The 16029-nt window shown below is 38.5% G+C and overlaps 1 protein-coding gene across 5 annotated transcripts in view; it reads right to left on the bottom strand.

The window, feature by feature from the left end:
* Nucleotides 1–3827: 3827 nt before the first annotated feature.
* The window catches only part of Atosa (atos homolog A), a 71745-nt gene continuing 59543 nt past the window's right edge, over nt 3828–16029 (bottom strand). For all 5 annotated transcript variants that reach the window (XM_069995380.1, XM_069995379.1, XM_069995382.1 and 2 more), the window contains 4 exons: nt 14614–14772; nt 10445–10513; nt 7095–7291; nt 3828–4781 (listed from right to left, as the gene is read on the bottom strand). In XM_069995380.1, the coding sequence (XP_069851481.1) occupies nt 4628–4781; nt 7095–7291; nt 10445–10513; nt 14614–14772 (579 nt within the window). In that variant the 3' untranslated portion in view covers nt 3828–4627. The remainder of the gene's footprint in view (nt 4782–7094; nt 7292–10444; nt 10514–14613; nt 14773–16029) is intronic.

Here is a 16029-nt window from a genome sequence, read left to right as displayed (position 1 = left end):
GGCCCTCTGGTAGAAGGGTGAAGGTAAATGAAGGCAAGGGTACTGAAGAGGAAGAGGAGCAATCAAAAAGATCCTATAAGACTTGATATTGAATTTGGAAACAAAAATACAGGAAGAACTGTGTTGTAACCTGATAAACACAGAATATTGTTAGCTTCTTTTGGGAGAAAGAAAGAATTTAACAGTCAAGGAAATGCTTAAAAGGGTTCAAGAAGCCTTGGACAAAGATGTCTTGATAAAGTCTCAAGGTGGACCAGTGGAAAAACTTCAGGAAATCTATTTTTCATTTTCATTCTATACTTACACTCATCTAACTAAAAATTTGCCTTCTCTTTAAGCAGAACTTCAGAGTGAAAGAAAAATGTACAAGTTAGGGTAATGAGTACATCTAACAATTAATCAACTTGCATTCTGGGGTGTGTGTGTGTGTGTGTGTGTGTGTGTGTGTGTGTGTGTGTGTGTGTGTGTGTGTGTGTGTGTGTGTGTGTGCGCGCGTGCATGCGTGCGTGCCTGTGTGTGTGTGTGTGTGTGTGTGTGTGTGTGTGTGTGTGTGTGTGTGTGTGTGTATCTTGAGTAAAGGGAATCTGTTCCTGAAAGTCACAAGTTTGAATTACTGGGGAACAGACTTTGGTCAAGTGGAAAACTCAACAAAGGTTATGTATAGCCCATTACGGGGACCTGTCTGGGAAGCCATCCTTTCCTACGTAATAGTTAACTTGAGACCTACTTCTGGGTCCTAACATACCAGCATTAAGAGAAAATGAGGGGCTGGGAATGTGGCCCAGAGGTAGAGTGCTTGCCTTGCATGCATGAGGCCCTAGGTTCAATTCCTCAGCACCACATAAGCAGAAAAAGCCAGAAGTGGTGCTGTGGTTCAAGCGGTAGAGCGCTAGCCTTGAGTTGAAGAGCTGAGGGAAGCACCCAGGCCCAGAGTTCAGGCCCCATGACTGACAAAAGATACAATAAACATAATGCATAATGGAAAAATTAATCTGCTGTTTGGGCCAGAACTAGAGACAGAAAAATTTTCAGTCTCTGCCTGTTTTGCCTGTGGTGGCACCACAATTTATAGAAGGCCTGAAACAAAAGCCTGGAAATGTGATTATAGAGACTTAGTTGTGGGCCCCAGTTATGGAACAGTGAGATAAGTCTCTCTTGGCACCACTGTCCAAGCTTTTTGGAGTTGGCTATTTTCACTCCTAGCATGTTGTTTCCTGTAAGGAGTTGGTATTTTAAAAGATTATTTTTGGACAAAATGTAAACTCCTAGAGCTCTCTTACAACACTGCTCTGCATCAACTTTGTAGCATGTTCAAAGTTGATTCCCAATATTTCATTTCTATAAACTCTCTTCCTTTGACCCCTAGGATGTATTTCTCAGTTTCTCTTCTTGCCTATGTTTTCTCTTCCTTCTCATTTCGACAGGATCTCACTATGCAGCCTAGGTTGGTCTCCAACTTCCAATCCTTCTGCCTCATTTCCAAGTGCTGGGATTACAACTTTATTCCTCACCCCTTTACTCTGATTTAGCAGTCTCTTTATGGGAGGACTCTCGATAATTCTGTGCTTGGATTCTCTCCAAGTTTTACAATCTGCAGATCACCTCCACTCTTCCAGCTCCCACTACAGTGTACATGATGGCTGTCCAATAGCACATTCTAAGATAATAGAAATATTCAAATACTCCAATACTGTAGCCACTAGTTAAATATCATTACTGAGCATTTGAAATGTGACTCTACAAACTAAGGAACTGTTTGATTTTAAACCACCAGCCATGAGCTTAGAATTCCTTGAATTCTCAACAGAGATTCTTATTACACGTAAGCCTGGGACAAGCAAGGTCTACCAACTGATGTTTAACCAAAGCTCCCCCTGGCTGCTACTGATGCATACATGCATGAGGTATTTTCTTTACTTGGGTTTTTGTAGGTGTATAAAAGCTTTGAAAAGGTTAGGGTTTTGTTGTTGTTTTTTTGAGGTTTAGTTACTCTAGCTCAAGAGTTTATTGGAGTAAAGGAAATGAGATAATGTCCAACCTCCCCTTTTCCAGTTGTATCATCAGCTACCCAGCAAAAATCAGAACAGAGATGGTAAAAGACTGAAAAATCAATGAGAGAAATGAAGTGAGATACTGAGCATCAAAAATCCAAGTTTTTAGCCTGGTGCCAATGGCTCACACCTGTAATCCTAGCTACTTAGGAGGCTGAGATCTGCAGATTGCAGTTCCAAGCCAGCCGGGGCAGAAAAGTCCATGAGACTCTTCTTTCCAATTAACCACCAGAAAACCAGAAGTGATGCTGTGGCTCAAGTGCTAGCTTTCAACTGAAGAGTTCAGGGGCAGCATCTAGGCCCAGAGTTCAAGCTCCATGACCAGAAACAAAAATGAAAAAACAAAAAATCAAAAAAAAAAAAACAAGATCCAAGACTTTGTAGCTGGAACAGGTTATTTTATTTTGTTATTATATGTCTAAGTGTTATTCTGTGCCAGTCCTGGGGCTTAAACTCAGGGCTGGGTACTGTCCTTTAGCTTTTTCACTCAAAGCTGACACTCATCACTTGAGCCATCCTTCCACTTTCAACCTTTTGGTGGTGAATTTGAGGTAAAAGTCTCACAGTCTTTTCCTCTGCCTGGCCTGGCTTTGGACTGAGATTCTCAGCTTTCTGAGGCTAAGACCCCACTGGGGTCTCCTTGATACCTTTGCCAGGGTTGTCTTTGGACTGGGAAAAACTACCTTGCAAAAACTCAGTCCCATATAGTTTGGGACTGATTACAGGAGTGTCTCATCACACCTTGCTACTTAACTGATGTTTTGTTTTTTTCAGTCATGGGGCTTGAACTCTGGGCCTGGGCACTATCCTTGAGCCTCTTCAGCTCAAGTGAATGCTCTACCACTTGAGCCCCAACACCACTTTCAGTTTTCTGGTGATTAACTGGAGTCAGAGTCTCACGGATGTTCCTTTCTGAGCTGGCTTTGAACCACGATCCTCAGATCTCAGCCTCCTGAAAAGCTAGGATTACAGACATGAGCCACTGGCACCTGGCTTAACTGGTTATTTATTTATTTATTTTGGGGTCCGGTCATGGGGTCTGTACTCTGGGCCTGGGCGCTGTCCCTCAGCTCTTCAGCTCAAGGCTAGTGCTCTACCACTTGAGCCACAGCGCCACTTCCGGCTTTTTTCTTTTTGCTTATGTGGTGCTGAGGAATTGAACCCAGGGCCTCAGGCATGCAAGGCAAGCGCTCTACCACTGAGCCACCTTCCCAGACCCTTAACTGGTTATTTTTAAAAGAAATTTATGAGGCTTCTGTTTGCTACTCCACAAATAGTAGCCGCACCCCCATTACCTGCCAGGGAGTCTAAAGTAGCTGAGTAAAGGGTTTTCTCTTATCAATTCTAGACAGCTGACTTGCCCCTAGTCTACTAGATCTCCCGGATAGGGCCTACTGGTATGACGTGTATTTTAGAACCTGTAGTCATAGATTTCTATTAGCCTTTTCAGTATTTCTGCCTGGTTGTCTACTCTGCTGTTGTCTATCGCCCCAACACAAACATCTAAAACCAAGCTTGTTGGAAATAAGGCCTCTGATACATTCAGTCAAATTGCCACTCAACTTCCACTACAGTCCTGAAGAAGAAGTGTTGTGACAAGATTCCCTAAGTCTTCCCCTCCCCTGGAGGGCAGCTGAGGGGACGGAATGGAAACTGCCTGATGGTTAATTCACCTCGTCAAATAAATGTCTCCTGTACAAATAAAAGCCAGATACACATTTTTTCAGTTCTTCATATATTTACAATATAAATACTAATTTATTTTCAAAGTACATATTCTTTATTTTTTTTTAACAACTTGAGAAAATTATCTAGCAAGGGACAGCACTTCAATGGAAAGCAGCTAAAGGTAGGAAGGAAAACGGAACTGTCTGGGGAACAAGAAATCCTGAAAGGACTACGAATGGGCATGAGGACGTGAGCTTGCACCAGGGCTGTGAAGCAGCTTATCTGCCTTGCTCTGCCATACAGCATGGTAAAGGGCTATTTCGCGAGCCAGCAATTTAGCTGGGATGTTGTCAAAACCACACACCAGCAATATAAAAAATACACATGCTTGCATAGTGCATTAATCTTAAAGAAGCTCAACATTTCATTCTCATTCTCAATAGCTTAAAGAAATAGCGCTTAAAGCACACCACACAAAAATTAAAGACTTGTGCATATATTTCAGATTTAAACGTCAAGGTCAAAAATACACAGTATGATTTGACACAGGATTTGTGCTACATTAGAACACTAAGACAAACATCACTTCTGAGTATTAAGAAAAACATTAAATATTAAATAACAGAAATAAAATGTGTAAACACTAATCTAAACAGGGGGTTCTGCTATTGCAACGTGTCCAATGAAGTGGTTTCAACAGTACAAAAAGAATTAGGGCATGAGTGTTTCCAGTCTACTTGGAATTTGTGGGCCTCATTTTAGGAATCCTTAAAAAAAAAAAAAAAACTGGTCCAGAACAACAGGAAAGGATCTACTCTCCTGATTGTAAAATTGGTACACTCCATTTTAGGCTAAGATTTACTTCCAAACTTGGGTACTGAGCAAATACTTGAAATTGTTATTCCTTATCAACATCGTGGTGAAAACTGAGGGTTTGTTGGCGATTCAGTGTAAGATTTGAGTTCATATGCAGCACCGCTATCAACCTCCATTGACTTCCTAGAGAACAGGAGCCGAACGTCTCGATGGAGGTAGATCTTTCCAGATTTAGAACTCTGGAACCTAAACAAATTTTTTTAAAAATTAATCATTTTTAAGAAACAAGACATTTTGTTTTTCCCTTTTTTATAGTATACATTAATAAAGGGGGGTTCATTTAGATAATTCCATACATACATACATACACACACATTTTCAATACATTTACCTCCTGTTATCTTCCCTCAATTCTCCTCCCTCAGTCCCTCTACCTTCAAACAGTATTTGGTGGGTAGGCTTCATGTGCCATCCTCACACATAGATATGTAACATACTCTTCTACTCCTCAAACCCCAGTGCCATTTCCCTTCATTCACCCCCTTCTTTTTTTTTTTTAATTTTTTTTTTTAACACAAAATTGGTCATTCACCCCCTTCTTGCTCATTATTCCCAAACAGGCCAGTTGACCTTATCCTATCCCATTGAGTCCTATCCTGTCTTTCTTATTTTAGGTCTATGTTCCACAGATGAGCAAAGGCAAAATATCTGACTTTCTGAGCCTGGATTATTTTGATTAACATGATGATCTCCAATTCCATCAATCTTCCTGCAATAACAGTAATTTAATTCTTCTTTTTGGCTGAATAATACTCTACTGTGTGTGTCTGTGTAACATTTTCTTTATCCACTCATTAGCTGTTGGGTACCCAGGCTGATCTCCCAGCTGTTATAAATAGTGCTGAGTCCAGTGGTGTTTGTTTAATGAAGCTGGATGTGCCAATGTTTGGTGCACATGTTAACAATTATTATTTCTTCTTGATGGATTGTTACCATTATCAGCATGAAGTGATCTTAGTCTCTTCTGAGTAATTTTTATTTGAAGTCTTTTTATTTTTTTATCAAATATGAATGCTGCCTGAATGCTGATATGAATTCCTGCCTGCTTTTGAGTTTCATCTGCTTGGAAAATCTATTTCCATCCTTTCACTCTAAACCAGTGTTGGTCATTATGAATGAAATGTATTTCTGTAGCCAAGTAGTTGGAGCTGCTTTCTTAACTCAGCCTGCAATTCTGTGAAACTGATACAATTAACATTTGATTACCATTTAATTACTATTGAAATTATGTAGTTTTTTGGGGGGGTTGGTCGTGGGGCTTGAACTCTGGGCTTGGGCGCTGTCCCTGTGCTCTTCAGCTCAATGCGAGCGCTCTACAGCTTGAGCCACAGTGCCACTTCCGGTTTTCTAGTGGTTTATTCGACTTTCCTGCCTGGGCTAGCTTTGAACTGTGATCCTCAGATCTCAGCCTCCTGAGTAGCTAGGATTACAGGCGTGAGCCACCAGCACCTGGCTGAAATTATGTAGTTTTTGTCTGTCATTTTGTCATTTTTGTGATGTTTTATTCCTTCCTCACCCTTATTTGATAGTTTAGTGGGATATTGTCTTTATTTAAGGAATGAGTCTCTAAAACTCCTTTATATGATATTTATGGTCTTAAATGGTTAGTGTACATGCTTCTAACTTAAGTGCCTCTTCCTTTGTATTCCCCAAACATTCTTCACTGCCTTTCAAAATCTCTTACCATGCTGAAAGGCTTTTTCCAATAAGTGAGTGTAGGTTTCCAATACCATCTAACTTTTCCTCCCTGATTCCAAAGCACATGTCCATTTCCTATCTCTGAGTGTCAACTTTTAGTTTATACCAGCCAATTATACTACTTTGGGCTTCTATACAAATTGATCCATTACACATGAGCAAACCTCCCATGATCTGCCAGTAGATTAAAATGGATTCCACGCTGGTAAAGTAAGGACAGAAAATATTCATATTTTGAGAACACTCACTGCTATCATCATCAGTAGCTATCTAAATAAAACCTATTATCAACAGTCAAGATAAAAACTAGCAGTGAGATGAAAATGGCTATCAAAAAAGTGAGTATGAAACTGCTTCTATCCCCTGCTAATAATGTGATAATGCTAATATTAGTTACTCAGCATCTTTTGTTACTCAGAGTCTTTCTCTGAAATGCTGTGGATTAGCACTGGGCATGCTAAGTAAAGAATTAGCCTTTCATCACACAAACTTACTAAACAGAAACTTAGCATGACCTATTGTGCTTTCTTGTTTTCCATCAGCATAGCAGAAGTACTCTTTGGGTTTGTGGGTTTTATTTTTAAACTAGGTTAAAGATTTGGTGGTCAGCTGCATGTTAAAATGGAGCAACTGATCACTTTGACTGCAGGAAGGAACTGTACTTTCTGCATCTTGACCCATCGTCAGAATTTCCTAGGCTAAACCAAGTGTAAGGGACACTGTTCTGGCTAGTTAATGTTTCAAAGAATAATCTAAAAATTTTGGACTTATCCTAGTATGAAATATTTTCAACAGTAGTACCTCAGATGTATGAGGTAGCGTAGTAACCGTTCTGTATGCCGGATACTCTGTTTATTGACGCTTCTCTTCATTTCTTGCTTAACCGGAACAGAGAAAGTTCTTTGTCGTAGGAATGTCTGATGATTGGCTGGCATATCTCGTAAGTCATATATCACAACAAACATCTTCACCACAGTCTTATTAGGATTAAATAAGGTCTGAAGAAACAACACAAAAATTATTCTTTAAAGACAGTGATTTGTTGATGTACCTCAGAATAATTATGCTAATAATTAAAAAGGCTACTTAATAATTTAATTCCATTGGATATAATTCAATTTCAAAAACTAAAATCAATGTTTTAGAAATTCATAAAATAACATTCAATAACCTTTCAAATGTTTAACTTAATTTCTTACTTCACAATATTTTTTAATAAAATCCTGTAATAAAAGTCTTTAGTCACAAATTTTACATAACAATAGAAACTCCTTGTTCAGACTTTCAGAAATAGTTCCTCTAGTTTAAGCAAAATATATTTTTACTAGATTAAAAATTCTAGCTCAAGCCGGGCGCTGGTGGCTCACGCCTGTAATCCTAGCTACTCAGGAGGCTGAGATCTGAGGATCGCGGTTCAAAGCCAGCCCGGGCAGGAGAGACCGTGAGACTCCTATCTCCAATAAACCACCAGAAAACCGGAAGTGGCGCTGTAGCTCAAGTGGTAGAGTGCTCGCCTTGAGCTGAAGAGCTGAGGGACAGCGCCCAGGCCCAGAGTTCAAGCCCCATGACCGACAAAAAAAAAAAAAAAAAAAAAAAAAAAAAAAAAAAAATTCTAGCTCAATTATTACAAACATAAGCTTTAATGAAAATTTCAAATTTTGCCGGGCGCTGGTGGCTCACGCCTGTAATCCTAGCTACTCAGGAGGCTGAGATCTGAGGATTGCGGTTCAAAGCCAGCTCGGGCAGGAGAGACCGTGAGACTCCTATCTCCAATAAACCACCAGAAAAACCGGAAGTGGCGCTGTAGCTCAAGTGGTAGAGCGCTCGCTTTGAGCTGAAGAGCTGAGGGACAGCGCCCAGGCCTAGAGTTCAAGCCCCCCACGACCGACAAAAAAAAAAAAAAAGAAAATTTCAAATTTCTCCAAGTGTACTTTAATTTTTCTCACTTTCTTTTTTGTGCCAGTCCTAGAGTTTAACTCAGGACCTGGATGCTGTCACTGAGCTTTTTTGTTTAAGGTTAGTACTCTACCACTTGAGACACAGCTTTAGTTCTGGCTTTTTTGGTGCTTAACTGGAGATAAGAGTCTCACAGATTTTTCTGCAGAGACTGGCTTTAAACCACAACCCTCAGCTCTTAGCTCCAAGCCTCTCAGATTATCGTAGCCACTAGCACCTGGCTTTTTCTCATGTCTTAAATAGTGAATAAGTAGAATTTTAAAAATACAAACAGAAGCTAAGTGAAAATTAGAATTTCTGTTTTTGTTTTTTTTTGGGATCAGGTTGTAGGGCCTGAACTCTGGGCCTGGGCGCTGTCCCTCAGCTCTTCAGCTCAAGGCTAGCGCTCTACCACTTGAGCCACAGTGCCACTTTCGGCTTTTTTCTTTTTGCTTATGTGGTGCTGAGGAATGGAACCCAGGGCCTCAGGCATGCAAGGCAAGCTCTCTACCACTGAGCCACCTTCCCAGCCCCAAAATTTCTGTTTAAGTTACATATAGTTAGTGTAAAAGTGATTATATATGTTTAAAAGAGGGACTTATCTTTTTGAAATATTTTCAAGTTTATTAAAATAAAGCTCATGATTATGAGACTCAAAGTCAGCTAAGTAATATTTGATATCCTGATTGTATGCTTTCAGCATACAATTGTTGCATTCAGCAATACTAGTTTTTTTATGTTTCATATTTTATTTTTTATCATGAAAATACTGTTCAGAGGGGTTATAATTACATGGGCACGATAATGAGTACACTTCTTATCAAGCATTGTAGCCTCCTCCCAACATTAGTTTTTGTTTTTAAATCATCAGTATCATAGGCCAAAGTATGTATTTTTACTGAAGATTGAAGTGAATTTAATTGGTACTTGACTATAAATTGAAGGAATTTTACTTTTAAAAAATAGAAATTTTTAAACAAAACCCCAAGCTGCTGATCTGACTTTAACCAAATTACCAACACATCACTAGGTAACTTGGTGCCCGTGCTTTCAGAAGCTCATCCGTGGCACTGGACATCACTCACTGAATCAAAATGAGAAATACATCAATATTATGATCCAAATCTTGTAACCACAACAACTAGCAAGCCAGGAGTTCAATCCATGATTATGAATAATTAAGCTTTGTAACAAATGAAGGACATACCCAAAGTTTATACTGAAAATTAAGCAGAAAAGCTGACAGTGTCTAAAGCAAGAGGCCAGTATACTGCCTCAGGGATAATGACTAGTGACTTTAACTCTCAAGTGCTATAGAGCCAGAGGCAATCCCACCAGGAGTCAACATCTGTTTACCAACAGATCAAGCCTTAAGATGCAGTGATTCTTTCTCAGTAAACAGGTATGTGTAGGGGAATATTTCACTTCAGTGAGATATGAAATAAACAAAGGTATTGGGGCTTGACAAACACTGGACAAAGTTCTTAAAAAGCCTTGCTGGCCTAGATCAGATCCTGAATGTAAGGAACCAGCTTCAACTAGGCTTTCAGACTGCAAACAACTAGGCAACAGATTCAGTGTTTGCAGACTGGAGCTCAGACTTGGAGATAAACACAATTGCAAACAGGCCTTGATACTAAATCATGCTTTGGGAAGCCTAGACCAAGGATAAGAAATAACTGCCCAGGGTGACCATGGTTCTCTGGTCAATACCGAAACTAAAACTCTCATCAATACCCAAACTAAAAGCAATGATGCTCTGCTGTGTCATCTGTCAGACCAACATTTCTACTTAGATCTGTTTTAACAATCATTAAATAAGGTGTAACATCTTTGAGTCCCAAGTTTTCCTTGACAATACTAAGGTCTCCTTTTAAATAGGTGAAATCTCAGTATGCCTTACTATATTGAATATAAGACACTGGTAATGGTATGTTTTGTTAGGTTCTAATTATATTGAACATATATCCCTTTATTTTATCTTATGCAAATGGTCATGTACTGTTTTTCTCATGTACTATTCATCTCCAACTATTTTCCTTTTATGGAAGTCCCCAAATGTTCATTCCTGGGGCAGAGCATGGACACTCCAAAGAAAGCTGCAGCCCCACTGTTACTTACCAAAGTTGTTGCAGCAGCAGGAGCAGGAGAAAGGGCTAAGTTCTATATGTATGTGAGAGAATGATTATTGCAATTGTAGGCTATAAAACACATACCACTTGTATTGTTCCTGAAGGAGGTACTCGATAACCCCTTTTACCAAGGGACTCTAAAGTAATCACACCCTTGAAATAAAAGAAGACAAATTGAGTACACATGCAAATAAATTACTAAAATAACACACCATGTAATTTAAAAAGATTCAAAATTCTATTTCTAGGGAAAGATATTCAAAATACATTAATAAGATATATTTTATGAATATGAAATAGTGAGATTTCCAACTGTAAAGAAACAATTTACTATTCTTCCTGGATGTGTTAAAAACAAATATTATATAAATGGCTATGCTCCTGAAAATTTCCATTGATATATGAAGGCAAGAAAGTTTCTTAACCAAAAAATTAAGGTTACAGGAGTATTCCTGAGTCTTAGGGGAGAGGGAAAATATAGAAACAAAACAATTTATTGGTCTTTGGACATATAAAAAGTAATAAGTATGAAAAGATCTAAGACTTGACTGAAAATGAAGAAATTCCTTAGTCAGGGAGTTAAGCTATATCTGAGTTTCTGAGTACAAAGCAAAATAAAAATGACATTTAAAAAAAAGAAAAAAAATTAAAGTTTGGGACTCAATGGTTCCTGCCTGATAATTCTACAAGAGATATTCAAAGTAAACAGTAGAAAATCAAAGTTTAACCAGCATGTGTGGTTTGTTCTATCCAAAAGCCATATAATTCCATTTTCTGAGGACTAATGTTTCTTGAGAAATAGGCTTAGCTTCCTTAACCTAGATCGTAGGCTTTTGAATTTTCACTTAATGATGATTTTGAGAATCTAAATTGATGTTAAATCAGAACACAATAGATTGAAAGTCTAAGAGCTAAGATTTGAGTCACAGTGAAAGCTAAATTGGGGTCTTTTCTCTAGAGAAATCTAAAAGAGAAAATTAGTCTGGTACTCAAAGAATGGTCCTCAGACCAGCTTCATCAATACCACATTTGAGTATTTTAGAAATGCAGAAGGTTGTAAGGAGGCTGAGATCTGAGAATCACGGTTCCAAGCCAGCCCGGGCAGGGAAGTTTGTGAGACTTTTATTTCCAATATACTACTAGAAAACCAGAAGTGGTGCTGTGGCTCAAATGGTAGATTACTTGCCTTGAGCTGAAGAGCCGAGGGACAGCACCAAGGCCCAGAGTTCAAGCCCCATGACCAACCAAAAAAAAGAAAGAAAAAGAAAAGGAAACAAAAGAAATGCAGGTCTGGCCTTCCTCCATCATATACAAACTGTAATCTGCAATTCAGTAATACTCTAGATAAAGCATATGTACATTAAAGTGTGAGAAAATTTTCAGCATGTGGTACAGTTGTTCTGAGGAGTCCAAAAAATAGGGGGAAAATATAAATTTTAAACAAGAGCAGTTTAAATTGAATGTATGAAACCTCGGTAACTGGGATAACCAAATGCCTTCAGTTAGTGAGTATGATAATTCTTAAATAATGAATAATGATAATTCTTTAAATAATGAAGGCTGATTTTACTTACTAAAACAGGAGTAATACTTTTCTTTCAATTAGTTAAGGTAGTTAAGTAGAATGATTGCATGTTAGATACACACATTTTATGGTTCTATCACTGTATACCAAACACGCCAACCTTATGTAAATATAAAACAGGACTGTCCCATGAGGTGTCATTATTTGGTGGATTTAGAAATCAGACTGCTTGGGAAGTAAAGAGTGGGCAATGGTGAAGGTGAGTAACTCAACTCTAAGTATGCAGCACCTAATAGTAGAACACTATCGACACATTAACATTGGAAAATGATGATGGAAATGGACACTGAAGAAATGGAAATGGCGCCGGGCGCTGGTGGCTCATGCCTGTAATCCTAGTTACTCATGAGGCTGAGATCTGAGGATCGCGGTTCAAAGCCAGCCCACGCAGGAAAGACTGTAAGACTCCTATCTCCAATAAACCACTAGAAAACCGGAAGTGGCGCTGTAGCTCAAGTGGTAGAGCGCTCGCCTTGAGCTGAAGAGCTGAGGGACAGTGCCCAGGCCTAGAGTTCAAGCCCCACGACAGACCAAAAAAAAAAAAAAAAAAAAAAGAAATGGAAATGGTTCCTGACAAATGCAGTTTATCACATGGTCATTTAGAATATGAACAGTGATCATGTGTGAAAATGGAACAATGAAAGTAGAGACAGTTTTGGAAAGGGAAGGAGGATGATGGAGAGTAATGGGGAGTGAGCCTATCAGGTTTATCATACATATTGTTTATGACAAGTATATTATTTTATAAGTATATGGACATGTCAAAATGAAACTCCCTTGTACTAATTGATATTAATAATAAAACTCAACAAAAATGTAACTAGTCATCAACAAACTGAATCCTTAACCAAAACATAATTATACATTAATACTTTCTCTAACACAATTTGATATACTTTTCTAGTGAAGAACCACACTTCAAGTACAAGTAGATATAGATATTTACATGAAAAATGATAATGATATATAATACCCTTCCCTATTCTTCCCAGTCCCAGAAAAAAAGGCAAAATATACAAAAACGAATGGCTACTTTTATCATCATATTGCTAAAGACCACATATTACTATTGTTTCTCCTTTTACTCTAAAACACATACAGAAAAGCTACAGGTTAGAAAACAATAATAGTAATTATATCAATTTAGAAGGAAAGACTATAGATTTTTTTAAAAAAACAATCTTTTAAGTTTAAGGTTATACTTTAAAACAGTTCTTAATACTGTTAGGCCAGGAGTAACATTGGAAAACTAGGAATTTTATTTAGAAAGGGATTGAAAATTATATATAACTGTATTATTAGTTTAATAAGTAGAAAACTTAACAAGCATATGCTGATTTGGTTAATCATAATAAAAAAGTAACCATATACAGCCTTGTCAAGCTGGCAAGAATGCAAGTGATTCCCTAACTTTGCCTGGGCATACCTGCTTTTATGTATTTCTGCCTCATTAGACCATGCAATAGTTGCTTGAAAGCAAAGGGTATCATTAACACTTGGAGAACTTTTTTAAAAAATTAATGTAGTGCTGAGAATCAAACCCAAGGCCTTGCTCATTATGGAAAACACTCTACCACTGAGTTACATTCTCAGAAAGTTAAGAGAACATTTTTAACACTGACTCCAAGTTAGGGAGTCAAAGTGAAAACCTTATTTGATACTCTGTTTTGTGTGATTATTGAGAACATTTTATAGACCTTCACGTCCTGCCATTTCTCCCTCTTTGTGCACTGAAAAGGAGCAGATGAATATATGTATACATATATATATGTATATATGTATATGTATATATGTATATGTGTGTATATATGTGTGTGTGTGTGTGTGTGTATATATATATATATATATATATATATATATATATATACATATACACTCCAGGATTCAGAATCATTTTTGCACTTGAAGACATATTTTACCTACAATCCATTAGGATAAGAGAAATGGGAAAGGGCTGGGAAGGTGGCTCAGTGGTAGAGTGCTTGCCTTGCATGCATGAGGCCCTGGGTTGATTCCTCAGCACCACATAAGCAGAAAAAAAAAGCCAGAAGTGGCGCTGTGGCTCAAGTGGTAGAGTGCTAGCCTTGAGCTGAAGAGCTGAGGGACAGCACCCAGGCCCAGAGTTCAGGCCCCACGACCGAAATAAAAAATTAAAAAAAAAAAAAAAAAGAGAAATGGGAAAGATAAAATCAGAGCTCTGAAGCTTAAGAGTGTATTATAATCCTCAAAGCTCTTACTTTCCTCTAAGCCATTAGCCTGAGTCATAAACAGCTCATTTGCTCTAGAACTCTAGGATTAGGAAAGAATGGGCCACAGATGAGAGAGTAGAAAAAGGATCTCACAGATGGCTTAGTTCACCAGACTCTAAACTCTTCTGAGCTAAAGAACACACAGGAATGCAACCCTAAAGTAGCCATGAAGCACTTGAGATTTGTGTTGGAGTAGTACAACATGATTGTAGTATCACTAATCTGTAAATCACACAGAAGCAAGTAAATTACAGCAACATTCTCAAATGCATAAGATTTTACTGCTGTTTAATCAGAAAGAAGCTACCAGGTAATATTTTGGTATATTAGTCTGTATTTAAGAAATATATACTTTTGATCATAATCCCCTAAGTGGATTGATCCAGGAAGAAAAGGATAATTTTTTAAAAAATACTTGCCATATAAGGAGACGGAGCATTGTCATCTGAAACACTGTAGAATGACACTTCAACTGGAAGAGTCAAGTGCGTGGGACAGAAAATACCACTTGCTCCTACCTCGGCAGTGAAGCCATCAACTACTCCGAGGGGATCTAAACGGTAATTCAAAACAGATTCCTGGGAGAGAAAGCAAAATAGTTGGTGTAAAAAACAACAGAAAAGCTAAGTCATTCACTTCATGTTCTGTTTAAATAGACCAGGAACTGCTGGGCATGGTGGTTGGTACATACTTGTAATCACAACACACTTGGGAGGTTGACTCAAGACAAGTTACAAGTTTGCATGATAGTTTAGAACTCGAATCTATGTCCTCAATATGCCTTTCTTATTAATTAAGTGGCTTTACCACTTGAGACAGAACTCTACTTCCAGTTTTCTGGTGGTTTATTGGAGGTAAGAGTCTCATGGATTTTCCTGCCAGGGCTGGCTTTGAATCTTTTTTTTTTTTTTTGGGGGGGGGTCTGGTCATGGGGCCTGAACTCTGGGCCTGGGCGCTATCCCTCAGCTCTTCAGCTCAAGGCTAGCACTCTACCACTTGAGCCACAGCGCCACTTCTGGCTTTTTGCTTTTCGCTTATGTGGTGCTGAGGAATCGAACCCAGGGCCTCATGCATGCAAAGCAAGCGCTCCACCACTGAGCCACCTTCCCAGGTCTGGCTTTGAATCTTGATCCTCAGATCTCAGCCTCCTGAGTAGCTAGGATTACAGGTGTGAGCCACCGGCACATGGCTTAATTATGTATTGTATAATAAATATCAATAAATTCACTCAGTAAATATTCTCTGTTAATTTACTGCAGAGAGCATTGCATTCATTATGAATAAAACATATGGGTTAGTCCCAGAACTTCACTGCATTTTTTAAGTAACTTGAAAAATGTGTGCATATCTATACAAATAGAATCTTCAGTAAACAGTATATAGATCTTTTTCCTATCTTCCCTTACCTAAGGTTTTTATATACAGACTGCTTCCCCAGCCCAATAAGGATAGTATAAAAGATAGATATATTCAAGAAGAGAGTTCAAGTGGGGTGCCAGTGGCTCATGCTTGTAATCCTAGCTACTCAGGAGGCTGAGATCTGAGGATCATGGCTCAAAGCCAGCCCGGGCAGAAAAGTCTGTGAGACTCTGATCTCCAATAAACCACTAGAAAAATGTAAGTGGCGCTGTGGCTCAAGAGGTAGAGCTCTCGCCTTGAGCTTAAGAGGGCAGGGACAGTGCCCTAGGCCCAGAGTTCAAGCCTCACGACCAACAAAAAAAAAAGAGAGTTCAACATCTTTGAACTGATACTACCCTTAAAAAGAAAATGGAAAAGAAATTTAACTCAAGATATTTTTTAAATTTATATTAACATTTTGAAAGGCAGTCTAAAAA

This window comes from Dipodomys merriami, unplaced genomic scaffold (genome assembly GCF_024711535.1).
Source record: "Dipodomys merriami isolate MVZ:Mamm:240054 unplaced genomic scaffold, mDipMer1.0.p SCAF_48, whole genome shotgun sequence".
In the NCBI taxonomy this organism is placed as follows: domain Eukaryota; kingdom Metazoa; phylum Chordata; class Mammalia; order Rodentia; family Heteromyidae; genus Dipodomys; species Dipodomys merriami.
The sequence above is the reverse complement of the archived record's forward strand: the minus strand, read 5'-3'. Positions and strand labels throughout refer to the sequence as shown.